At 41.3% G+C, this 27,127-nt stretch overlaps 1 protein-coding gene across 1 annotated transcript in view; it reads left to right on the forward strand.

The window, feature by feature from the left end:
• The window catches only part of igsf3 (immunoglobulin superfamily, member 3), a 237,565-nt gene that overhangs the window by 140,222 nt on the left and 70,216 nt on the right, over positions 1-27,127 (forward strand). Inside the window, exons 3-4 of the mRNA XM_063005750.1 lie at positions 5,131-5,547; positions 23,986-24,372. Coding sequence (XP_062861820.1) covers positions 5,131-5,547; positions 23,986-24,372 — 804 coding nt within the window. The remainder of the gene's footprint in view (positions 1-5,130; positions 5,548-23,985; positions 24,373-27,127) is intronic.

The raw sequence follows: 27,127 nt of genomic DNA on the forward strand, positions 1-27,127 counted from the left end.
TATTGGAGTTCATGTGTCCCTCAATGAAATGTAACTCCCCAACACCTGCTGCACTCATGCAGCCCCAGACCATGGCATTCCCACCACCATGCTTGACTGTAGGCATGACACACTTATCTTTGTACTCCTCACCTGATTGCCGCCACACATGCTTGAGACCATCTGAACCAAACAAATTAATCTTGGTCTCATCAGACCATAGGACATGGTTCCAGTAATCCATGTCCTTTGTTGACATGTCTTCAGCAAACTGTTTGCGGGCTTTCTTGTGTAGAGACTTCAGAAGAGGCTTCCTTCTGGGGTGACAGCCATGCAGACCAATTTGATGTAGTGTGCGGCGTATGGTCTGAGCACTGACAGGCTGACCCCCCACCTTTTCAATCTCTGCAGCAATGCTGACAGCACTCCTGCACCTATCTTTCAAAGACAGCAGTTGGATGTGACGCTGAGCACGTGCACTCAGCTTCTTTGGACGACCAACTCGAGGTCTGTTCTGAGTGGACCCTGCTCTTTTAAAACGCTGGATGATCTTGGCCACTGTGCTGCAGCTCAGTTTCAGGGTGTTGGCAATCTTCTTGTAGCCTTGGCCATCTATATGTAGCGCAACAATTCGTCTTTTAGGATCCTCAGAGAGTTCTTTGCCATGAGGTGCCATGTTGGAACTTTCAGTGACCAGTATGAGAGAGTGTGAGAGCTGTACTACTAAATTGAACACACCTGCTCCCTATGCACACCTGAGACCTAGTAACACTAACAAATCACATGACATTTTGGAGGGAAAATGACAAGCAGTGCTCAATTTGGACATTTAGGGGTGTAGTCTCTTAGGGGTGTACTCACTTTTGTTGCCGGTGGTTTAGACATTAATGGCTGTATATTGAGTTATTTTGAGGGAAGAATAAATTTACACTGTTATATAAGCTGCACACAGACTACTTTTCATTGTGTCAAAGTGTCATTTTGTCAGTGTTGTCTCATGAAAAGATATACTTCAATATCTGCAGAAATGTGAGGGGTGTACTCACTTTTGTGATACACTGTATGTATGCATACTGTATATTGTATGTATGTACATTTGTGACATTCTACCCCATCACATATCTATCTATCTGTCTGTCTGCCTGTCTTTCTGTCTGTCTTCTATCTATCTATCTTTTATCTGTCTGTCTGTGTTCTATCTATCTCTTTTATCTGTCTGTCTGTCCGTCTTCTATCTACCAACCTGCATGTGTCACCTTTAGAAACTAGTAAGATTTCAGCCCCTGAGCCAATAATTACTTCAGTATATTTTCAGCAATGTTTTTAGTAGTTATATACAAACTTATTTATAAACGTATATATTATTAACTGTTTAAAATGACTTGGAATTACAGGCACAGATTTCTGCAGCTAATCCTATTCTCTGACTGAATTGTTGGACCATAAACTTCCTTGTCTGAATACTAGCAGAAATTTTGTCTGGATTTTGTGATAATCCAGGACCACTGAAAACAGGTTTGCTATTAAATAAAACCTGCTGAAATATGGGTGAGACAGTTCACATTTAGGAAAGGTTTAAGGCTGCCATGCGGGACAAAAACCCCTTACTTCAGCAACAAGCTTCAGTAGAGCTTTGAGGAACCAATTTTGAAGCAGGGGCCTTTTTCTTGCTGGCCAACTGACAAGTTACTGTAAGTCTAATATAATAACCAAGAGAGTTTTAAGAGGCTGTGCTACAAAAATGACAATGAACCTTGAATTAATTAATTAATAAACTTAGTTGCTGGTTGTATATTTTAACACAGAATGTTTGAGAAAACCCTTGATTAAAAAAGTTGGACAATGAACTTACTGTGATTTACACCTATGGAAACTTACCTAGATTAGTTATGACACTTTCCAAAGTATCCAGTTGGTATTGGTTTTAATAGGAAGATGTAACCTCTGTGCTGTAAAGAACACATTATATAACTATAATAATGTTTTTCTTATTACATTAAGCCTCATTCTGTGTCCCATTTTACTTCAGCATAGATTTAAATCTTCATTTGTTGATAAGTAAAAGTTACTTTTGTAAAATCTCATCAAGTTCATTTGGTGTGTAGGGTATTTCTGTTTGACTTTCTAAGTGTGGGTAAATTCTAGTAAAGAACTTTTAATTGAACTGAGAACTGGTGTGTTCAATCCCCTCTTGGCCCACAGGCACACACAATATTTAATACAGTATGTAATTATTAAGCTACCTTGTCCCCATGTGAGCTTTCAACTACTGAGTCTTTGTCTTACTCTATCCAGTAATAATACCTGCAGTTGAATTTTACGTTGTGGTTTGGTTTCCACATTAAATTAAAAAAGAAAACTAAAAAATTCCCCCCTTTGGATTTAGAAACAGTGTCATGTGGTCGAACGTTTACAGTAGATACAGAGACATAGCCGTGACGTTTGCAGCTGGAGGTCTCAAGTTTAATCATGCTTACTCACAGAAGATAAGCCCTTTCCTGTAAAGCTTCGTCAGAGAAAGCGGTTAATGGGTGAGTAAGCAGACCTGCCAGGCAGGGCCATTACGGCTGATGCTAATTGATGTTAGCCATGTGGCAGTTTCCATTAAGGTACTGAAAAGTAGAATGGTGTTTCCCTGGCTCTAAGCAAAACACATAGCGGCGTGGGGTTGGTCTCTGTTGGAGTATTGTTTTTCATCACTCACTCGCTCACCTACACACTCGCTTCTTCTGGGAATTGCAGTGTGTTGGCATAGCTTGAGCTTTACGTCAGGATGTGTGTTAATAATAATGAGAAAATAATGGATGAGAATTTTACAATACAAAGTGTCACTATTTTTTCCCATACTTGTGTTTCACATAATTGGCTGTTTATGTTTTACTTTAGGCTTATCGTAGCTATTTAAAGCTATAAAGGTTACTTAGCATCCTCCAAGCATTTTAATCTAATCAATGCTGATTCATTAGCTGCAGGTTGAAAAAGTTCAGGGGTAATTTTATGTGTATTGAAGGAAGCACATTTACATTTTCTGCATTTAGCAGACGCGCTTGTCCAGAGCAACTTACAGAAGTGCTTCCACAGTAAATATTTTCCTAGTTTAGTTAAAGTAAACAACAGTTTGATGATACAAATCTGATAAACTCTGTTAGAACAAGCTTTTCTGAAGTGTTCAGCCTAAGTGTTTAGTAAATAGGTGGTTCTTTAATCATCTTTTGAAGACAGTAAGAGACTCAGATTTTCAAACGGAGCACATGCTAGACCTAATCCTAGCTCTGCTAGTCCTAATAGTCGTAATCTATCCCTTAAATCCCTGTTAGCCATAATCTTTCCTCATTTGGTAGTTGTCATGTGGGCGGCACGGTGGCTAAGTGGGTAGCACTGTCGCCTCACAGCAAAGAAGGTCCTGGGTTCGATCCCCAGATGGGGCGGTCCGGGTCCTTTCTGTGTGGAGTTTGCATGTTCTCACCGTGTCTGCATGGGTTTCCTCCAGGTGCTCTGGTTTCCCCCCACAGTCCAAAAACATGCAGCCAGGCTAATTGGAGATACTGAATTGTCCTAGCCCCAGGATGCATCAATCAGTGCATTGTAGTGCCGGTCCCAAGCCCGGATAAATAGAGAGGGTTGTGTCAGGAAGGGCATCCGGCGTAAAAACTGTGCCAAATCAATCATTCGGATCACGATCCGCCGGCGACCCCTAACGGGAGCAGTCGAGGAAATAGATTTGGTAGTTGTCATGTCATTGTGAAGAAGAAGCTCTTGCATGAGTAGTAGCTTGAAAAGGGATGTTGGCATGCTTTGTTTGTTTTGGGCAAAGCATGTTATCCACAGTAAGGTCAGTGAATCACCACCTGACCTCAGATGATCTTTTGACTGAATGGACATAAAGTACCCACACAACACTCCTAAATGTTGTGGGTAGTGTTCCCAGAAGAGTGGAAGCACATACACTCACTTAGTAGTCGTCATGTCATTTGGGGCAAGAATGGCACGGTGGCTCAGTGGGTAGCACTGTCGCGTCACAGAGAGAAGGTTTGATCCCCAGGTGGGGCGGTCCGAGTCCTTTCTGTGTGGAGTTTGCATGTTCTCCCCATGCATCTCCCCATTCCGGTTTCCTCCCACAGTCCAAAGATATTCAAGTGAGGTGAATTGGAGACACCAAATTATCCATGACTGTGTTCGATATAACCTTGAGTGAACTGATGAATCTTGTGTAATGAGTAACTACTGTTCCTGTCATGAATGTAACCAAAGTGTAAAATATGACGTTAAAATCCTAATAAACAAACAATGAAACATGACTAGCAGTTCAAAAAGAGATAATGGTGCACTTTGTTTTGGGCTACAGGTATATGGTACACTATATGGCTACAGGTGTGAAACCTTGCGCCCCTATGCACAGTGATGTCCATGAATCACTGCCTGACCTCACAAATGATCCTTTGACTGAATGGGCATAAATTACCCACAAAACACTCCTAAATGTTGTGGGTAGTGTTCCCAGAAGAGTGGAAGCACGTTAGCCCTAATCTCTCCTCATTTAGTAGTCATCATGTCATTGGGGGGCAAAAAAACTTGGTGGACTATATGACTACAGGTGTGAAACCTTGCGCTCCTATGCACAGTGATATCCGTAAACCTCAGAAAAGATCTTTTGTTGTGGATAGTGTTCCCAAAAGAGTGGAGGCTGTTATTGCAATTGCAAATAGGATGCCAACTCCATATTAATAATTATGGTTTTGGAATGGGAAGTCCATCACGCTCTGTCCACAAACTGTGTATTTCACAAACAGGCAAACTCTGATTAACACACATATCCAGAAAGGCAGGAGTCTGTGTGAACATTCGTGGTTGAAGGGAAGAACAGAGAATATTAAGCATTTGAAGAGATTTGAATTAGCTTTGGTCAGATGAGACCATCTTATTGAAGCAGCGACCACAGAGAGTAAGTGAGAGTTAGACTGTGAGAGGAAGTCAAGGGGAGAGGTTTTTATTTTCCTGAGGTGATAAGCAGCAATAAAAACAAGGTTTGACTGTGTTCCACAGCAGGATGGAATCCTGTTTAAATTTTAATGAGCCACAGAATGTAAATATGTGCATTTCTGTTTTTGCGTACAAGTTTCTCACAGCTCTTATGATTTTCTTTTCCTGCAGTGATTCCTGACACGCTCTCCGTGACATCGCCCGCTCAGTCAGTGTCTAAGGTTGAGGGAGAAACGCTGCAGCTGGGATGCGAGGTGGCGCGTCAGACCTCTCAGCACACACACTTGGCAGTGGGCTGGTACTTACGCTCCCCGGATGACCCCACCGTGCCACGGGATGTCGTCACGTTGACCCGGGACATGGTGCTGCGGCCTGGGGCCTCGTATCGACAGCGCCTGTCCTCTGGAGATGTACGGCTGGATAAGACAAACAGCACGTCCTACCGCCTTACCATCTATAGCCTGCAGCCTTTAGATCAAGGCCAGTACTACTGTGAGGCATCTGAGTGGATTCAGGACCCTGACCGCTCCTGGTACGCCATGACCCGCAAGCAGTCCGACAAGCACACTGTTAAAGTTCAGCCGACAGGTGAGTGTGGATCTGTGCCAGTGTATTTATGGTATTAAGTCCCAAAGGACTTTTGCTTTATGATGTGGTGATTGCCTGATTCAAACATGGAGAAAATTGATTCCTTTGATCCAGTGTAATATTTGATTCCCCTTATGGATTTGAGCAGATATTTTTGTTCTATGGAGTTTAACCAAACAGATTTACTGCTTTAAAAAACAATTTTAAAATTCAATATGATTTCAATCAATTTTCCTCCCAATCTAGTCGTATCCAGTTACCTGATTGCATTAAGCTTCCTTCCTACTGATGCTGATCTCCACTCTGACTGAGGAGAGCCAGACTAACACAAGCCCCCTCCGACACGTGTACATATGCCGACTGCATATGTGGATCAGCTTTGTGTACGGAGAGACACACCCTGATCACATTATCCCTCGCCTCTGTGCAGGTGCCATCATTCAGCCAGCAGAGGTCGTAATCGCATCGGTTATGAGGAATCCACTCTGACACCTCCCTTTGAACAACAGCCAATCGTTGTTTGTGTAGGTGCCCAGCCTGCCAGGTGGCAAAGCTGAGACAGCTACAGTCTTTAACATTATTAAAAGATTCAGAAATCCAAAGGAATCTCTGTGGGTGTAGGGCTAAGCCAAAAAACAATACTGAATTTCTTTACGACATGCTTTAGTTATAAATAAAACCAAGTTGACCCAGGAATCCTGTGGAAAAACTCGTCAGTAAACACAGATCGACTGTGTCCACATATCGTCGCTGTCCGATGAAAAACATGTATCTCCACTTTTAGCGGTTTTCACTTTTTTACATGTGTTGATTGTGGGTATAAATCTCTGTCTGTCCATAGCAGCGAATATTAAAATGACCAATGAAAAGATGAAAAATCACGCAATCCCTTTAGCAAGGATCTCCATTGGCTGTTAGACCTGTCCATCAAAACCACGTATCTCCTCTTCCTTCCCTTCTGGTACTGTTTGAGAAATGCGTAATGTTTGATCTATACAGTTTGTTCAGGTTATTCAATTGCATGGTTGTAAACATGATTTATATTTGTACACGTAAGTCCATTTTACATATGAAACTGATGGACTGACGACCTGATAATGATATACTTTTATTTTTGGACTGAATTGTATGTAAATGTCGCTATGTGTGGTTTGTTTGCACCATTACTGTGAGGTGAAAACGTTTTGCTTTTTCCTGAAAAGATGGGTTTTTGGAGATATGTGTTTTTCATCGGACAGCGACGATATGCAAGTTACCACTCAATTACGGAAAGAGGAAGCCAAATGTCAACAACATTCAGGAATAATACTATTCGCTCAACTCGAGGTGAAAGTGTGTGTTGTGGGCTGACAAGTCCACCAATTAATTTCCACCCCAAAGAGAAGGATTCACAAAGCACTGCTGTCTTTTTTCATTTATTATACTTTTTTTACCCTTAACGTTTTGGAATTAGGGATGAAGTAGGGTTGTTAGTCTGTTTCACCATCGTTTCATCCTTTTTAGGCTCGCGGTGGGTCCAATTCACTGGGTGAAAGGCAGATAACACACCGAACGGGTCGCCCGTCCATCACAGGGCATGGTCTTAACATTTTTATCGATGGAGATTCACACTTTACAGATGTACTAAAACACTTACCAACAAATCCGTGTGTATTTTATTAGGTAGGTTCTAAGAGGGGTGAAAATCTTGCAATATCCTGTCAGAGATGCACTTACACCATCTCAGCTGTATTGAGCAGGATATGAAAATGTCACGGATTAAAGTCGGCCCATGTTGACTAGAGGGAATTGTGTCAAACTAAAAATGCATAGCGTGAATACATTCCGCTAATCTCTGAATCACATCTAACCCCTGTATGGTTGTATTTTTTTTATGATGTAATGTACAGATACGTGCAGCCTCGGAAAGGTTTCCCAGGTTATTCCAAGGTTGCGCAACGTCTCTGATTAGAATGGATTGCGTCATTTTCCTCAGAATGCATACACTCATCGAGTACTTTATTTGGTACACCCCATCTAGTACATGCATTCATTTATTGTTTTAGAAACACAAGAACAGTTTGAACCTACCTCGCAACCATCCATCACAGGGCATGGACAAAAATCTATCTTAAAATTTTTATTGATGGAGATTCACACTTTACAGATGTACTAAAACACTTTTACCAGCAAATCCTAATGTATTTTATTAGGTACGTTCTAAGAAAACTTGGAAACATTTCCCATGTTATTCCAAGGTTGCGCAACATCTCTGATGGATTGCGTAATTTCCTCAGAATACGTATACTCATCGAGTACTTTATTTGGTACACCCATCTAGTACATGCATTCATTTATTGTTTTAGAAACACAAGAACAGTTTGAACCTACCTCGCAACCAAAAAAATGACAATGAATATAAAAAGGCCCCAAAATGTAAAGACAAGAAATACGCAGACAGAAACATGATACTGATCATGCCATAAAATGACACGAATAACCAAATAAATACATAAATATTATTTTACGTACCTACGTACAGATAGACTTTTTTATGCATTTCACCCCCTTTCTCTCCCAATTTAGCGTACCCAATCTGCTGCTGGAGCCCGACGACGTCCAAGGAGGCTGTATATTTGCCTGTGCTCCTCCACTTTTTGTACAAGCGTCCTGGGCAACCAGGGTCCTTACACAGAGTTGATAACACCACACTGACAGCTCAGAATCTCGGCACTGGTGTGCTAGCGGATTATACCGGATTATAGCGGATTATATTATATACGGGTAGCGTCTTGGGATTAGAACATGTCCACCAATAAAACACCAGAGAAATACTGGATGAGGCATGTGTTCCTAATAAAGTGTCCAGTAAGTTTAAACAGTATTTACAAATTCCAATAACACTGCCGCACCTAATACTTTCATACCAAAACATACACCCTTGCTGATTGATAAATAGATGGTACAGAAGATGGCAAACATACAGAGTAACAGCTGTTCTAGACTCAGTATGGTGTAATCGATAAAATAATCAGTGTGAATACCAGATAGCTGTACCTAATAAAGTGCTCGGTGAGTACACACTCATGTTCCACTCCCCACTAGCAGAATAACAGATTTGCAATAACACCAGACATGTTTTTCGCTTGTGGCGCATGCCGGTACCGTACAGACCTGGCGCAGTGTGGTAGAGTGATGGATTAGTTTTTGCTCAGGCTTATTCAGGCTGTGTGCTGTTCACTATCAAAAATTAAGCTCATTACCGACCTCCCAGGGAGGAGGCAGCCGATCCTGTTAATGCTGCCCTCTGCCTTATCTAGTTCACCCAGAGCTCCTGCACAAGAATATTATCTTCTATTAGTAACAATGATTATTAAAGCTTGTGGTGGAGTTGAGATGATCTGGCTTTCAGTAAATTCTTTTGCCATATCTGGGTTGAAGAATTGACAGCCTAAGGCCAGATTTATGTCATCATACGTACTTTGGAGAGCCACCTGAAATTTGTGAAAGCCTCTGACATTCAGGGTTTACCAGAACAGTGGGAGGTTTAAACTGTCCTTTACACAAGAGCCTGAACTGTTACAGGAAATATGTTTCAGAGACAAGGATTTGATATGGATGGATGGATTAGATAGATGGACAGACAGGCAGACAGATACAGTGTATCACAAAAGTGAGTACACCCCTCACATTTCTGCAGATATTTAAGTATATCTTTTCATGGGACAACACTGACAAAATGACACTTTGACACAATGAAAAGTAGTCTGTGTGCAGCTTATATAACAGTGTAAATTTATTCTTCCCTCAAAATAACTCAATATACAGCCATTAATGTCTAAACCACCGGCAACAAAAGTGAGTACACCCCTTAGTGAAAGTTCCTGAAGTGTCAATATTTTGTGTGGCCACCATTATTTCCCAGAACTGCCTTAACTCTCCTGGGCATGGAGTTTACCAGAGCTTCACAGGTTGCCACTGGAATGCTTTTCCACTCCTCCATGACGACATCACGGAGCTGGCAGATATTCGAGACTTTGCGCTCCTCCACCTTCCGCTTGAGGATGCCCCAAAGATGTTCTATTGGGTTTAGGTCTGGAGACATGCTTGGCCAGTCCATCACCTTTACCCTCAGCCTCTTCAATAAAGCAGTGGTCGTCTTAGAGGTGTGTTTGGGGTCATTATCATGCTGGAACACTGCCCTGCGACCCAGTTTCCGGAGGGAGGGGATCATGCTCTGCTTCAGTATTTCACAGTACATATTGGAGTTCATGTGTCCCTCAATGAAATGTAACTCCCCAACACCTGCTGCACTCATGCAGCCCCAGACCATGGCATTCCCACCACCATGCTTGACTGTAGGCATGACACACTTATCTTTGTACTCCTCACCTGATTGCCGTCACACATGCTTGAGACCATCTGAACCAAACAAATTAATCTTGGTCTCATCAGACCATAGGACATGGTTCCAGTAATCCATGTCCTTTGTTGACATGTCTTCAGCAAACTGTTTGCGGGCTTTCTTGTGTAGAGACTTCAGAAGAGGCTTCCTTCTGGGGTGACAGCCATGCAGACCAATTTGATGTAGTGTGCGGCGTATGGTCTGAGCACTGACAGGCTGACCCCCCACCTTTTCAATCTCTGCAGCAATGCTGACAGCACTCCTGCGCCTATCTTTCAAAGACAGCAGTTGGATGTGACGCTGAGCATGTGCACTCAGCTTCTTTGGACGACCAACGCGAGGTCTGTTCTGAGTGGACCCTGCTCTTTTAAAACGCTGGATGATCTTGGCCACTGTGCTGCAGCTCAGTTTCATGGTGTTGGCAATCTTCTTGTAGCCTTGGCCATCTTCATGTAGCGCAACAATTCGTCTTTTAAGATCCTCAGAGAGTTCTTTGCCATGAGGTGCCATGTTGGAACTTTCAGTGACCAGTATGAGAGAGTGTGAGAACTGTACTACTAAATTGAACACAACTGCTCCCTATGCACACCTGAGACCTAGTAACACTAACAAGTCACGTGACATTTTGGAGGGAAAATGACAAGCAGTGCTCAATTTGGACATTTAGGGGTGTAGTCTCTTAGGGGTGTACTCACTTTTGTTGCCGGTGGTTTAGACATTAATGGCTGTATATTGAGTTATTTTGAGGGAAGAATAAATTTACACTGTTATATAAGCTGCACACAGACTACTTTTCATTGTGTCAAAGTGTCATTTTGTCAGTGTTGTCCCATGAAAAGATATACTTAAATATCTGCAGAAATGTGAGGGGTGTACTCACTTTTGTGATACACTGTATATAAATAAATAGACAGACAGCCACACAGACAAGAACACAGAGAGACTGACTGACTGACTGATAGACAGACAGATGGATGGATGGATGGATATAGACAGGCAGAGATAGATAGATAGATAGATAGATAGATAGATAGATAGATAGACAGACAGACAGACAGACAGACAGACAGACAGACAGACAGACAGATATACAGACAGACAGACAGGTGGATGGATGGATGGACGGACGGACGGATAGATAGATGGAAAGATAGGTAGACAGATAGATATATAGACAGATAGATAAACAGACAGACAAACAGACAGATTGTTAGATAGACATACAGGCAGATAAATAGGTACATAGACAGACAGACAGATAAATAGGTAGATAGACAGACATGCAGATAGATAGATAGACATACAGACAGATAAATAGGTAGATAGACAGACAGACAGATAAATAGGTAGATAGACAGACATGCAGATAGATAGATAGACATACAGACAGATAAATAGGTAGATAGACAGACATGCAGATAGATAGATAGACATACAGACAGATAAATAGGTAGATAGACAGACATATAGACAGATAAATAGGTAGATAGACAGATAGAGACAAAAAGACAGACAGATAAAGAGATAGACAGCCAGACATAGACAGACAGATAGATCAGATCTGCTATCACATATTTTCCAATTGATTCACTGATGCATCTATTCATTCAAGTGATTCTACACAGCTCCAAATTTGACGATTTGTGTATGTTGCCTGTAGAAATGAGACTCAGCTAATCAGAAACAAATTGATTGATTTAAATAGAAACAACACAACCACACTCTCACAGAGAAATGTAATTAAGCTTCATTACTGTTCAACACTGTTTTTGTCTCTATTTCAACAAGAGGCTGTGGTCCATACCACATACTAGCTACCAGGCAATATTCATTCATTCATCATCCGTTTTAACACCGCTTTATCAAATTCAGGTTCACGGTGGGTACAGTTCACCAGGTGAAAGGTAGGAAACACAGTGGATAGGTTGCCAGTCCATCACACACATTCACATCTAACCTAACTGCATGTCTTTGGACTGTGGGAGGAAACCAGAGGTCCCAAAACAAACCCACACAGAAACGGGGAGAGCACAAAAACGACCCAGACCGCTCCACCTGGGAATCGAACCTTCTCGCTGTGAGGCAACAGTGATATTTACCACGCCACTGTGCTGCCAACATTAATAAATCTTTTTGAGATGTACTGATGCGGCTATTTACTACAGTAGTTTCAAAAACTGTGGATATGCCTGGCAGGAATGTGTTTTTACTGTCAGAGTTAATGCTCCCACACAACCACTCACACATCTCGACAAGCGGATGTGAGTTTGGACACTTCTGTTTCTGAGAGTGACCTTTCCAAACTGCTCCTCCCTTATCAGTCCAGCCTTTGAGGCCTTAAAAGCTTGTTCAGGCTAAAGCAAAAAAAAGAAAAACGGATTTAAATCAACAGCATCTGGCCTTTCTCCTGCTGCTTGGTGGCACACAATATTACAAAATGCAGAATGGCTGCTTTAGGACACATACATATATTTCAGGGCACCAGGAGCGTAAAATGAGTCTCCTGTATCTTTGGCTTCAGTCCATTGCATTCCAATCTATTCTTATGGCCCTGCTCACACTCCCTCTCAGTATAAGATGCTCACTTCTAACAGACTGATGCATTCATTCTGACTGATCTGAAGGCCATAACTCAATCTCTGCGTGCAGGAGCCAAGCTGTTTGATGGAAATGAGAGGTGACGGCGCACCTCCTCATCAAACACACGGCAGGACGAGATTTCCGCTCCGCCATCGTATTGCCCGCTAGAGAGTTAAATCAATAGGGATGTGACTGGAGGAGAAAGTGGAGTTCAGCTTTTAAGGGCACCTCTGCATCTCCACCTGCCCATGCTACAGAAGAAGCGATATGATGGATTTGATTTGTGCCAGGCAACAGTGATGTGTAATGAAATGTGAGTGAGCTAAACATTAGATCCTGCTAGAGGTTTTAAACGCTGATGCAAACCTGGGAGCACGGAGAGGTTAGAGTTTGAGAGTCCTGTGGAGAGATAGGAGAACCTGCGCAGCGTTTCATAAAATGGGCCTTTATGACAAGATTGAAGTCACAGTTGTATAAAACACAAAACTGTTCATCTGGAGCTGGCCAAACAGCATGTGAAGAACTCTGGCAACAGTAGGAAACGTTTTTCTGGTTTGATGGAATGAAGATTGAACTCATTGGCAGAACAACAAGCACTATGTCTGGCCAAAACAGGAACAAATAAATGCAGCCACATTCATCATCTCTAGAGCACATGCAAAGATGTATAGGATGGATTGGATTGATGGATTGGATGGGAGATGGATGAATGGATGGATGGGATGGATAGATTGGGATAAATGGATAGTATGGGTAGGTGGATGAATGTGTGGAATAGAGTGGATCGAATCGATAAATAGATGAATGGGAGAGATGGAATGTATAGAGGGATGACAGGAGGGAGGAATATATGTATGAAATTAATGGGTTAGATGGGATGGAATGATGGGATGGTATGGATGGATGAATGGAAGAGATAAGATAATGGGAGGGATGGATGGATGGATGTATGAAATTAATGGGATAGATTTTATGTGAGGGATGGGATGAATAGGATGGGATGATGGATGAATAGTATTGGATGGATGAATAGGATGGGATGGATGGATGAATAGAATAGGATGGATGGATGAATAGAATAGGATGATGGATGAATAGTATTGGATGAATAGGATGGGATGGATGGATGAATGGGAGGGATGGAGTGGATAAATGGATGAATGGGAGAGATGGAATGGATAAAGGGATGACGAGAGGGAGGTATGGACGGGTGGAATGAATGGATTGGATGGATAGGATGGATTCATTGATAAATAGATGGATGGATGGAGGGAGGGATTGGACTGATGTAGCCTAGTGGTTAGGGTACTGGACTAATAATCAAAAGGTTGCTGGTTCTAGCCTCACCACTGCCAGGTTGCTGCTGTTGGGCCCTCGAGCAAGGCCCTGAACCCTCAGTTGCTCAGATTGTATACTGTAACTGTACTGTAAGTCGCTTCGGATAAAGGCGTCTGTTAAATGCTGAAAATGTAAATGTAATGTAAATGATGGGTTAATGGATGGAAGAGATATAGGGATGGAGTGGATAAAATAAATGGATGGATGGGATGGATAAGACGGGCAGATGAATAGGAAGGAGGAGTGGATGTATGGAATGAATGGATTGGATGGGATAGATGGATGGATTTGATGGATGGCTGGTAAGGAGAAAGGAAATGTTAGTTAAAGGAAACTTTATTAATACTGATGGAAATTGATTAAGATTAGATTGTGGTAACAGTTCACCTTTCAATATGAATACTAAATATGTTAGTTAGACATTCCCCTATTTCATTTTGAATTCATTGTTAATTGTTTTTAAAAATCAAATAAGTATAGATTGATAAGTTAAAATTAGATCTATTCAAAATCTGCAGCACCTTCTGCAAACACCATGCCATGACCTGGGGTTTAAACTTATTAAATATTAGCATAGGGCTTAAAGTTACAATTAAGTCTGTAGCACCAACCATGGAAAGCAGCTCCAAATTAAAGGACACGGTGTAATTCTTTTTAATATGATTTTCAGTAGTTCCACATGCATCCACAGCTCCTTTCAAATGAATATAACTCTGGATCTTGAGATAGATCTATTCAGGCTTCTTAGAACCTTGATATTCAGAGAACCGGCCCACATTTTCTTCTGTTTTTATTGGAACCAAGGAAGCATCATCAATGGAGTGTGTAACACAACAAACAACAGAAGTACAGAGTTGTAATAAGATAAATAAGGCATAGTTATTGATAGGGTTTTCCAGTTTCTCTTGATGCTCTTCGAGAGTGTCATCATTGTTGCTTTGTTTTTTTTTGGGGGTTTTTTTAAGAACAATTGGTTGTGCGTTTTTTCATTATGGGAATAAACTAAAACAATGAAATAAAATGTAATAAATAAATAAATAAAGCAAGCACCTGTAAAAGATACAAATCCCAAACCCCCATGTAAATCAAATTCTGTCCAAATGAGCTTATGTCTGTCACTGGAATCTCTACACCATCATAAAATTATTACAATTTGTCTTTTTGACACTTTCATTCCAAAACTTCATAAAAAAATCTCCAGGTTTGGTTTTATGCAAAGTGCTGCCAGCAGAATTTCAAACAGCTCATAAGCATCGATGCTGGGATCGTCTGGAGAGAGTTTCACTGCCTGGCTGAATTATGAGTAAAGCATTTCATTAGCCAGTTGCTTTGGCAGTGTCATTAAGGATTATCAGTATGGTGAACGTGGCGTAGTCCATCACTCTGAGAGGTTTAGTTAATCTCGCTCAGGTGAAAAACAGCTGCACTGAGATCACTCCGTAATGCTGCGTGAGCTTCTCTTTGAGACGAGGTGAGATGAGGCAATCTGATTTGTCTGTGTGATCTCCTTTTAATCCAGCTTCAGTCAAGTGTCCTTGCTGCTGTGATGCAGGGACATGCTGCTCTTTTTGAGCTAGAACATTGCTAAACTGGGAGGGGGCAGTGTAGAGGTCAGGGTGTTTCTCTGTGTTCATTCACTGAGGACAGTTGTGTATGGCTGGAGATCTGTCATTGTAAAGGCACACTCAAGTAGCTCTAAAGACTAATTTTTATAAATGATTAACGTCTCTTCAATGGTTTATGGTTATAACGTTATGGTTTATATGGTCATAAGAATCATAAACTACATAATTAAGGCCCTTCACAGATAGACACTGCAATTGTTATTTATATTGTGTATATACACCGATCAGCCATAACATTAAAACCACCTCCTTGTTTCTACTCACTGTCCATTTTATCAGCTCCACTTACCATATAGAAGCACTTTGTAGTTCTACAATTACTGACTGTAGTCCATCTGTTTCTCTACATGCTTTGTTAGCCCCTTTCATGCTGTTCTTCAATGGTCAGCACCCCCACAGGACCACTACAGAGCAGGTATTATTTGGGTGGTGGATCATTCTCAGCACTGCAGTGACACTGACATGATGGTGGTGAGTTAGTGTGTGTTGTGCTGGTATGAAAGGATCAGACACAGCAGCGCTGCTGGAGTTTTTAAACACCTCACTGTCACTGCTGGACTGAGAATAGTCCACCAACCAAAAATATCCAGCCAACAGCGCCCCGCGGGCAGCGTCCTGTGACCACTGATGAAGGTCTAGAAGATGACCAACTCAAACAGCAGCAATAGATGAGCGATCGTCTCTGACTTCACATCTACAAGGTGGACCAACTAGGTAGGAGTGTCTAATAGAGTGGACAGTGAGTGGACACGGTATTTAAAAACTCCAGCAGCGCTGCTGTGTCTGATCCACTCATACCAGCACAACACACACTAACACACCACCACCATGTCAGCGTCGCTGCAGTGCTGAGAATGATCCAACACCTAAATAATACCTGCTCTGTGGTGGTCCTGTGGGTGTCCTGACCATTGAAGAACAGCATGAAAGCAGGCTGTGAGTGTGAGGAAACAGCTGCCTTCGTGGGATTGATTGGACGTAAACAGAAACTGCACTCAGAATGGACCATTAACAGTGGACCTTTATTGCATTAAAGCTTTTGGGCTGCATTTGGGGCTCATGTTCATATAGTGTACGTACGGTCCACTCTGTCACGTTCTCCGTCCTTACAGCCCGAATAGCTTACTGATGCATGACTTTCTAACTTTAATTAGGGTGGTTTAGGCCTGTTTCATTTTGCTTTTCTCTTTGGCATCTCAATTTAATCTAATGTGTTGTTTTTTTTACTCAGTATGCATTACACATGGATAAATCAAATCGTTTTTCCTGCGTGTCACTTCTGACATGTTGATGTGAAATGTTTAAGCACGGCTTTCATTAGGGATGTCAGAGGTTAGCTTTTGCAGATCTTCACTATGTTTCTGCATTTTAAATGTGTGTTTGCATGATAGTTTGCATAAAGAAAAGGCAGCTCAGGTAGCTCAATAAAGGAAATGTACCAAAGCTGGGGGGGGGGGGGGGTGTACTTCCCTTACCTGTCTGATGAATAAAAAGAGCGCCATGAAAGGCTCACATACAATTGAGGGGGAGGAGAAAGGGGGTGATTTTAATAAGTGAATTATGCACATTGGTTTTGGACATGATTGATGTGGTGAGGAAGGACATGCAGGTGTTTGGTGTGACGGAGGAGGATATTCAGGAAAGAGCAAAATAGTGATGAATGATCCGCTGTGGCGACTCTTAACTGGAACAGCCAACGGAAGAAGAAGAAGGTTTCACATGAATTGTTGATTTACCAGAAGCAAATATACTTGTATTTATTCAAGACAAAATATTTTGTTGATCAAATTGGACTTAATTAAGTAGTAGAAGTAATCACACTATCACACTAGAAGCAAGCAAAGAAAAAATACATTCTTTACAAATACATTCTTATACAGCAAGCAACAGAATGGCAAGGCGGTAAACTTGAAACCCAGTAAAGACAAACACACACTAGAGAAAGTCTGAGGGATCTTCAAAAAGTTTCCACACTTCGAAGTGTTTCCACACTATTATATTTCTGTGAGAGCCAGTGAGGGTGGGAGGAGTAGTTGGAAATTGGTCGTTTTTGTGAGCTTATAGTCTGGATTTAGTGCCATCTGATTTCCACCTTTTTGGACGCTCAAAGAAACTTTAAGGGGATGAAGATTTTCAAGTGATGATGATGTAAAAGCAGCGGTGCATCACTGGCTACGTGATCAACCAAAAATATTTCTTGCTGATGGCATTATAAAGTTGTTATGATGCTGGAAAAAAAATTTTGGAAGGTGACTGTAGGAAAGTGATGTAAAATGTTTTTGAAATTCTTAATAAATAGAGTTTTAAAAACTGCAGAAACTTTTTAAAGAACCTCGTAAGTTTGGAAACTAAACACAGATATTAGGCTGGTAAGTCACACCTCTATGTATTAAGAGCCATTTAAAAGTGATTTTGGAGAAGATGGTAGCAGCAAACTTCTGTTTAATGATTAATTTAGTGTGAAAATTATAATCATTTATAATAAAATGTAATTAACTAATATAGCAACTTCATGAATCATGTTATTGTGACAGCCTAGCAGTACCTGTTGACCTGTTGACAATGGAATTATGGTCGAATTCTAACATAATTGTATAAAATTAAATACAAGTGAAGTGCTTTAGTGTATTCAACTGATGCTCTTTTTCACTATACAAGCAGCTTCCTCCTATACAGTACATCATGACTCAGAACTACTTCCTGTTTATGCATGGGTGGGGTTCTAAAGTGATCCTAACTGAATTTATGCCCATTAGGTTATTCATGCTTATCTTTTTTTTTTCCAAATGATATTACATTAAATGGATACAAATGTGCAAATATTATACAAACCTAATTTTAAGAACAATCTGGTCGTTTTGTAAAATGCAGTTAAAAGAATTGTGTGATTTGTTAATTCTCTTGAATCTTTATTTCACTTACAAAGGTATAAAGAAAAAAAGTAAAAATAAGCTTTATTGTAGTTTGTAAATAGAAACAAATTTAGAATTTGTTGCCTTCAAATACACTCCAAAAAAAAATTTTCTGTTTCCTTGCTTGATATGAGACTTCAGCTGCTCAACAGTTTGTGGTCACCATAATCCGAGAGGGGCGACTAGATCTGCATTTTTATACTTTAATGATTGATATATTTCATGTTGCAAATTATTTCAAATTACAGTGCGTTTATATCAACACAGACCCTAATGTGACAGGCGTGCATAAACAAAACACCCAAATTAGGCAATTAATGGATAGTTTAAGGCATTATTTAATTGAATTGAATTTAATTTGTGTTTCTGTTTGTTTGTTTGATTGGAATTAATTACTGTAATCTAAGCTTTGAATCATGTCTGTGAGCTTTTATAATTAAAACCATGCAGGTACTGCACACTATATTTGCTAATGTATTGCATGCTGTAGCAGTAGAGCAAAAGATAATACACTACTAAGTAGATACACTGACTAGTTAACATAGATAGATAGATTATGAGTAGAAAAGAGTTCTATTCTTCTCTGTAGAGAAGAATAAAACTCTGGAATGAAAACTCTGCAAATGCGATAAGAAGGAATGAAAATAATCACCCTTTATACTCCCATCAGTGACCGTGTAGGACAGGTGGAAGATTCCACTATTAACAGAGATTTAGAGCATAGGACCTGGTCTGATCAGCTAGAACTAGGTTTTGGAGGTCATACAATACAACTGACGCACTTCTTGTCACATGCACCACTTACCACTTTCCATTGTAGCAGTATTATTGGGATATTGGAATATGATATTTAGGGCAACCACACCCTAAATATATCTACACATTCTAAGTATCAGTAATACTTCTAGTGTTAATTAACATTTTTCTCTCACAATAGATACAGTGTATCACAAAAGTGAGTACACCCCTCACATTTCTGCAAATATTTTATTATATCTTTTCATGGGACAACACTATAGAAATAAAACTTGGATATAACTTAGAGTAGTCAGTGTACAACTTGTATAGCAGTGTAGATTTACTATCTTCTGAAAATAACTCAACACACAGCCATTAATGTCTAAATAGCTGGCAACATAAGTGAGTACACCCCACAGTGAACATGTCCAAATTGTGCCCAAAGTGTCAATATTTTGTGTGACCACCATTATTATCCAGCACTGCCTTAACCCTCCTGGGCATGGAATTCACCAGAGCTGCACAGGTTGCTACTGGAATCCTCTTCCACTCCTCCATGATGACATCACGGAGCTGGTGGATGTTAGACACCTTGAACTCCTCCACCTTCCACTTGAGGATGCGCCACAGGTGCTCAATTGGGTTTAGTCCATCACCTTTACCTTCAGCTTCCTCAGCAAGGCAGTTGTCATCTTGGAGGTTGTGTTTGGGGTCGTTATCCTGTTGGAAAACTGCCATGAAGCCCAGTTTTCGAAGGGAGGGGATCATGCTCTGTTTCAGAATGTCACAGTACATGTTGGAATTCATGTTTCCCTCAATGAACTGCAGCTCCCCAGTGCCAGCAACACTCATGCAGCCCAAGACCATGATGCTACCACCACCATGCTTGACTGTAGGCAAGATACAGTTGTCTTGGTACTTCTCACCAGGGCGCCGCCACACATGCTGGACACCATCTGAGCCAAACAAGTTTATCTTTGTCTCGTCAGACCACAGGGCATTCCAGTAATCCATGTTCTTGGACTGCTTGTCTTCAGCAAACTGTTTGCTGGCTTTCTTGTGCGTCAGCTTCCTTCTGGGATGACGACCATGCAGACCGAGTTGATGCAGTGTGCGGCGTATGGTCTGAGCACTGACAGGCTGACCTCCCACGTCTTCAACCTCTGCAGCAATGCTGGCAGCACTCATGTGTCTATTTTTTAAAGCCAACCTCTGGATATGACGCCGAACACGTGGACTCAACTTCTTTGGTCGACCCTGGCGAAGCCTGTTCCGAGTGGAACCTGTCCTGGAAAACCGCTGTATGACCGTGGCCACCATGCTGTAGCTCAGTTTCAGGGTGTTGGCAGTCTTCTTATAGCCCAGGCCATCTTTGTGGAGAGCAACAATTCTATTTCTCACATCCTCAGAGAGTTCTTTGCCATGAGGTGCCATGTTGAATATCCAGTGGCCAGTATGAGAGAATTGTACCCAAAACACCAAATTTAACAGCCCTGCTCCCCATTTACACCTGGGACCTTGACACATGACACCAGGGAGGGACAACGACACATTTGGGCACAATTTGGACATGTTCACTGTGGGGTGTACTCACTTATGTTGCCAGCTATTTAGACATTAATGGCTGTGTTGAGTTATTTTCAGAAGACAGTAAATCTACACTGCTATACAAGCTGTACACTGACTACTCTAAGTTATATCCAAGTTTCATGTCTATAGTGTTGTCCCATTAAAAGATATAATGAAATATTTGCAGAAATGTGAGGGGTGTACTCACTTTTGTGATACACTGTATATAGACAGACAGATAGGTTAATTGATTCATTGATTTGATTCATTGAACCAGTACAAAGCAATGAAATATAGTTAGTATCTAGCAGAGGTGTAAATAGTGTCATTGTGCACTAATCATTCCAGTTTATGCATTATGGTTTATCAGTATAGTGCGGAGTTCAGTGTAGTAGTGGGCAGTAATATATTCACTATAGTGAGGAGCTCAGCAGAGTGATGGATGAAGAAAAAAAAAAAACTGCTCCTAAGCTGACTGGTTCTGGCACAGATACTCCCAGAAGGCAGAAGTTTATACAATCTGTGGTGGGGGTGAGAGGAGTCCCTGATTTAACTGTGTGCTCTGTGTACACTGTGCTGGTAGTGAAGCTCTCCACTGGCAGGGAGCTGTACGCCAGTGATGTACTGTGTGCTCTTCACCACCTTTCCTGTCAGCCACAGTGGAGCTGCTGTACCAGGCTGTCATACAGTTGGTCAATATGCTCTCCTAGCAGGACTTGCTCTGTCTACTCAAGAAAGCAAGATGCTGTTGCGCTTTCTTAACCAAACAAGAAGTATTGAAGGTCCAGGAAAGATCCTCAGAGATGTGGACGCCCAGGAACTTGAAGCTTGTTCCACCTTAGTTCTGTTGATCTGGCTAGCTACAACTGTGAGATGTGTTTACACCACAGATTTTTTGCAGGAATGAGAGATAAAATAAAACATATGCTAATAGCAACATTAGACATGGGGTGAGTTGTACATTATATGTGTGGTGATGGTAGTGAATGGAGTGTTAACAGTAAGGACAAGACTTTAGTTTTTGCTCATTTATTCATCATTAACCCTACAATCCTGATCAGAGTCTCTTATTAGCATATTTTGTATGAACAAATCTCGACAGATTTGTCCTTGTTCTCGCTCCAGCACTATTTAGTGGTTTAGAAGTTCATGCTGTATGGTGCCAAATAACTGCAATTAATTTAGAATATACAAAACACTGCAGACTAGGTCATGTTTTACCACACAGTCTAGTGTCTTTATCATGTAGATATAGATGATGCAGAAAATTGAGGAAATTGTTTTTAATGCAGATGATATGTGGAGGGATGAGGCTGGAGTACATTAAAATGTTATGTGAATGGTTTTGGAGCTCACAGTGCAGGGTTGGGCACGATGTTTGGGTATGATGGGACCATCAGGGATAGGGAGACAGCTCACAAACCCAACTTTCAATGGTCAAAGCTTTTAAATGGAGGGGGAGGGTGTTTTAAGAAACAATATTTGGTGGAAGATGTGCACATGGTCTGCATGAGACTAACTGTGTTTTGAAGAAACACCATCTGTTTAAATATTGTGTAAACAGTGTTAACATTGTGAATATCTTGTGTATAAGAAGTGTTGTAGCTGGAGGAGAGTGAGCAGATTTCTGATATTAGCAGTAGTAGTAGTAATACTAGTAATAGAGGCAGTAGTAGTAGTAGTAGTAGCTATAGCTGCAGCAGTAGTAGGAGCAGTAGTAGTAATACTAGTAATAGCTGCAGTAGTAGTAGTACTAGTAGTAGCAGCAGTAGTAGTAATACTAGTAATAGCTGTAGTAGTAGTAGTACTAGTAGTAGCTATAGCTGCAGTAGTAGTACTAGTAGTAGCAGCTGCACTAGCAGTAGAAGTAGCCACAGCAGCAATAATAGTACCATTAGTAGCTATAGCTGCAGCAGTAGTGGTAGTAGTAGTACTAGTAGTAGATATAGCTGCAGCAGTAGTAGTGGTAGCAGTAGGACTAGCAGCAGTAGTAGCAGTTGTACTAGTAGTAGTGGCAGCAGCATTAGTAATACTAGTAGAAGTAGAAGCAGTAGTAGCAGTAGCAACAGTAGTAGTGACTTTAGCTGCAGCAGCAATAACAGTACCATTAGTAGCTATAGCTGCAGCAGTAGTAGTAGTACTAGAAGTAACTATAGCTGCAACAGTAGTAGTAGTACTAGTAGTAGCTATAGCTGCAGCAGCAATAGTAGTACTAGTATTAGCTATAGCTACAGCAGTACTAGTAGTAGCTACTGTATGGCTGCAGCAGCAGTAGTAGTACTACTAGTAGCACCTGCCCTAGCCGTAGAAGTACCCGCAGCAGCAACAGTAGTACTAGTATTAGCTATAGCTGCAGCAGCAATAGTAGTACTAGTAGTAGATATAGCTGCAGCAGTAGTAGTAGTACTAGTAGTAGATATAGCTGCAGCAGTAGTAGTAGTAGCAGCATCATTAGTAGTAGTAGTACTAGAATAAGCAGTAGAAGTAGCTGCAGCAGTAGTAGTAGTACTAGTAGTAGATATAGCTGCAGTAGTAGTAGTAGTAGCAGCATCATTAGTAGTAGTAGTACTAGAATAAGCAGTAGAAGTAGCAGCAGCTGAAGTGGTAGCAGCAGCAGTAGTTCTAGTAGTAGTAGAAGAAGCAGTAGTATTAGCAGCAGCTGAAGCAGCAGTACTTGTTGTACTAAAAGAAGCAGTAGTATTAGCAGCAGTAGCTGAAGCAGTAGTAGTAGTTGTACTAGAAGAAGCAGTAGTATTAGCAGCAGCAGTAGTTGTACCAGTTGCGGTAGCACTAATAGCACTAGTAGCAGCAGTATTAATAGATTATTTCTGGTTTGTACAGTCTCGTTCCTTGGGCATGCCACTCTCTGTTATGTAATAAACATATCTCCGCTGTGCCTGCTCGTGCTGCCTGGCTCTGTTTGTGCTCTTTAATCTTGTAAACATGCATGTACAGCGTCTGCAGGCTCTAACACCCTAACAGAGCTGCACAGTACTCAGATGTGAACATGAAAACAGCCACTGGCTTTTCTTTTCATCTGATCAGTCCTGTTAGCCATTTAGTACGGCTACAGCCTAGACAGAAATAACAGCAGCTTGTAAACATTTTGTTAGCATTTACACAGACAGAAAGGTTTTGAACCCACTCTAATTCTTTTTAGTTTTTTTGTGGAATCTGTTTTATTTTCTGGCTATTACAGCATGAGAAGATCAGCAGTGAACCAGTGTAATTTAATCTAATTTAAAATCTTAGCTAATTACACATTAAAAAAAATCTTGTTTCTCTCTTTCAGATCGCGACTTCAGCATCCAGTTGACAACAGCTCGCCGGGCCTACACGGCAGGTGAGCCGCTGGAGCTCCGCTGCACCATAGACGCTCAGAATGTTGCCGAGCGCTACTTCTCGGTGTCGTGGGTCTTCAGCAGCTCGTCTGTGGCCGTGGTGGGGCCCAGCGCTGTTCCTGTCATAGGGCCCAACTATGTCCAGCGTGAGGCCACCGGCCTCTTGACTGTTCGCAAGGAGAGCCCTTACATCCATCTACTCAAGCTGCAGCACCTGCTTCCGGAGGACGCTGGGAAATATATCTGTAGGGTGACTGAGCGGGAAAAGACGCCCACCGGAGAGTTTATCGACCGGAGCAAGCGCTCCCGCAATGTTCAGATCAGTGTCACACCTCTGAGTGAGTATTTTTGTTTTATTTTGATTCCAAGTGTCCTGATACAGTCCAGATTAGTAGCTGGATACGTTTTGTTTGTCTGGATTTTAAAAATCTTAATAGAGAGCTATTTTTCATATAGACACACATGTTAGCTATAGTCTTTAGCCCTTTTTAAACATGCACATTTACCTTGTATAAACTGGCATTTCACTGGGGCTGCATTATTTAATTTTGCTTTTTGGGACAACAGTACAAACAGTTTATGTTCATCAGAAAACCTCATCTCAAACAGGAGAAATATCAAGTCAAGTCAAATGTATTTGTATAGCACTTTCTACAATAGACATAGTCTCAAAGCAACTTTACAGAATCCAGGACCAACAGACCAAAAACCCCCGTTGAGCAAGCCAAGGGCGACAGTGACAAGGAAAATCTCCCTTAAAAATACAGGAAGAAACCTTGAGAGGAACCAGACTCAGCAGGGACCCCAGTCCTATCTGTGTTATCATTAAAATTATTGAGAATTTCAGTAAATACACTGTCAGTAATCTCTAATTGTTATTAGGAATCATTTAAATGAATCAGGAGTGAATCACTTTAATAATGGGTCATTAAGCAGAGTCAAAACACACCTGATAGATTTACATTTTACATTTACATTTTCGGCATTTAGCAGACGCCTTTATCCAAAGCGACTTACAGTACAGTTACAGTGTACAGTCTGAGCAATTGAGGGTTAAGGGCCTTGCTCAAGAGCCCAACAGCAGCAACCTGGCAGTGGTGGGGCTTGAACCAGCGACCTTCTGGTTACTAGTCCAGTACTTTAACCACTTGGCTATGGCTTGCCCCCATATTTACATTGATAGCAATCTAAAGTTTTTTAGACATAATCCACAAGATCTAGGGTCTGTTCAAACACCTACTGAGCTGCCTACTGCATAATAGGCAGCTGCCTAAGTAGAGAGGATTCTAATAAGACATCAAACTTATACGCACAACTCAGACAGCGATTATGGTGATTACGTCAACGCAGGCGGCACAACCCACTAGTATGCCAGCTAACATCTCCCTCCGTGTACCGAAAAGCCCAAATTTGCAAACAAAGTACACCTCTATATGAATTAAAAATGAGTTAAAATTAGGGCTGTCACTCGATTAAAATTTTCAATCGAGATTAATCATGATTAAAAAAAAACAAATTAATCGCGATTAATCACCTGCCAAAATAATTAAGCAAAATTTGAATAGTTATGCACATTTTTATTGCAAGAAAATGTTTACCAATAATAAAAAATAAATAAAATTATGACAAAATTATTAAATCCAAATTATTTTTAGAAAGCCAGTCAATGCCTATATAGAGTGTTGTTAACAGCTACTCATCTTTCAGCCAGTTATTTAAAATGACAAGTCTGTTCACATTATCTGGCAAAAGTGAGGATCTTGTCCTGTTATAATAACCCTGCCACTGAAAACAGGAGCTTATAATACGAACCATTTCTAGATGCAACACCAGTGGCGTAACTAGGAGCTCATGGGCCCCAGTGCAAAAAAAAATTGCACCCTCAACAAATTGCATATATACATATATATATATATATATATATACAGTGTATCACAAAAGTGAGTACACCCCTCACATTTCTGCAGATATTTAAGTATATCTTTTCATGGGACAACACTGACAAAATGACACTTTGACACAATGAAAAGTAGTCTGTGTGCAGCTTATATAACAGTGTAAATTTATTCTTCCCTCAAAATAACTCAATATACAGCCATTAATGTCTAAACCACCGGCAACAAAAGTGAGTACACCCCTTAGTGAAAGTTCCTGAAGTGTCAATATTTTGTGTGGCCACCATTATTTCCCAGAACTGCCTTAACTCTCCTGGGCATGGAGTTTACCAGAGCTTCACAGGTTGCCACTGGAATGCTTTTCCACTCCTCCATGACGACATCACGGAGCTGGCGGATATTCGAGACTTTGCGCTCCTCCACCTTCCGCTTGAGGATGCCCCAAAGATGTTCTATTGGGTTTAGGTCTGGAGACATTCTTGGCCAGTCCATCACCTTTACCTTCAGCCTCTTCAATAAAGCAGTGGTCGTCTTAGAGGTGTGTTTGGGGTCATTATCATGCTGGAACACTGCCCTGCGACCCAGTTTCCGGAGGGAGGGGATCATGCTCTGCTTCAGTATTTCACAGTACATATTGGAGTTCATGTGTCCCTCAATGAAATGTAACTCCCCAACACCTGCTGCACTCATGCAGCCCCAGACCATGGCATTCCCACCACCATGCTTGACTGTAGGCATGACACACTTATCTTTGTACTTCTCACCTGATTGCCACCACACATGCTTGAGACCATCTGAACCAAACAAATTATTCTTGGTCTCATCAGACCATAGGACATGGTTCCAATAATCCATGTCCTTTGTTGACATGTCTTCAGCAAACTGTTTGCGGGCTTTCTTGTGTAGAGACTTCAGAAGAGGCTTCCTTCTGGGGTGACAGCCATGCAGACCAATTTGATGTAATGTGCGGCGTATGGTCTGAGCACTGACAGGCTGACCCCCCACCTTTTCAATCTCTGCAGCAATGCTGACAGCACTCCTGCACCTATCTTTCAAAGACAGCAGTTGGATGTGACGCTGAGCACGTGCACTCAGCTTCTTTGGACGACCAACGCGAGGTCTGTTCTGAGTGGACCCTGCTCTTTTAAAACGCTGGATGATCTTGGCCACTGTGCTGCAGCTCAGTTTCAGGGTGTTG

This window comes from Trichomycterus rosablanca, chromosome 12, assembly GCF_030014385.1.
Source record: "Trichomycterus rosablanca isolate fTriRos1 chromosome 12, fTriRos1.hap1, whole genome shotgun sequence".
Classification (NCBI taxonomy): Eukaryota; Metazoa; Chordata; class Actinopteri; order Siluriformes; family Trichomycteridae; genus Trichomycterus; species Trichomycterus rosablanca.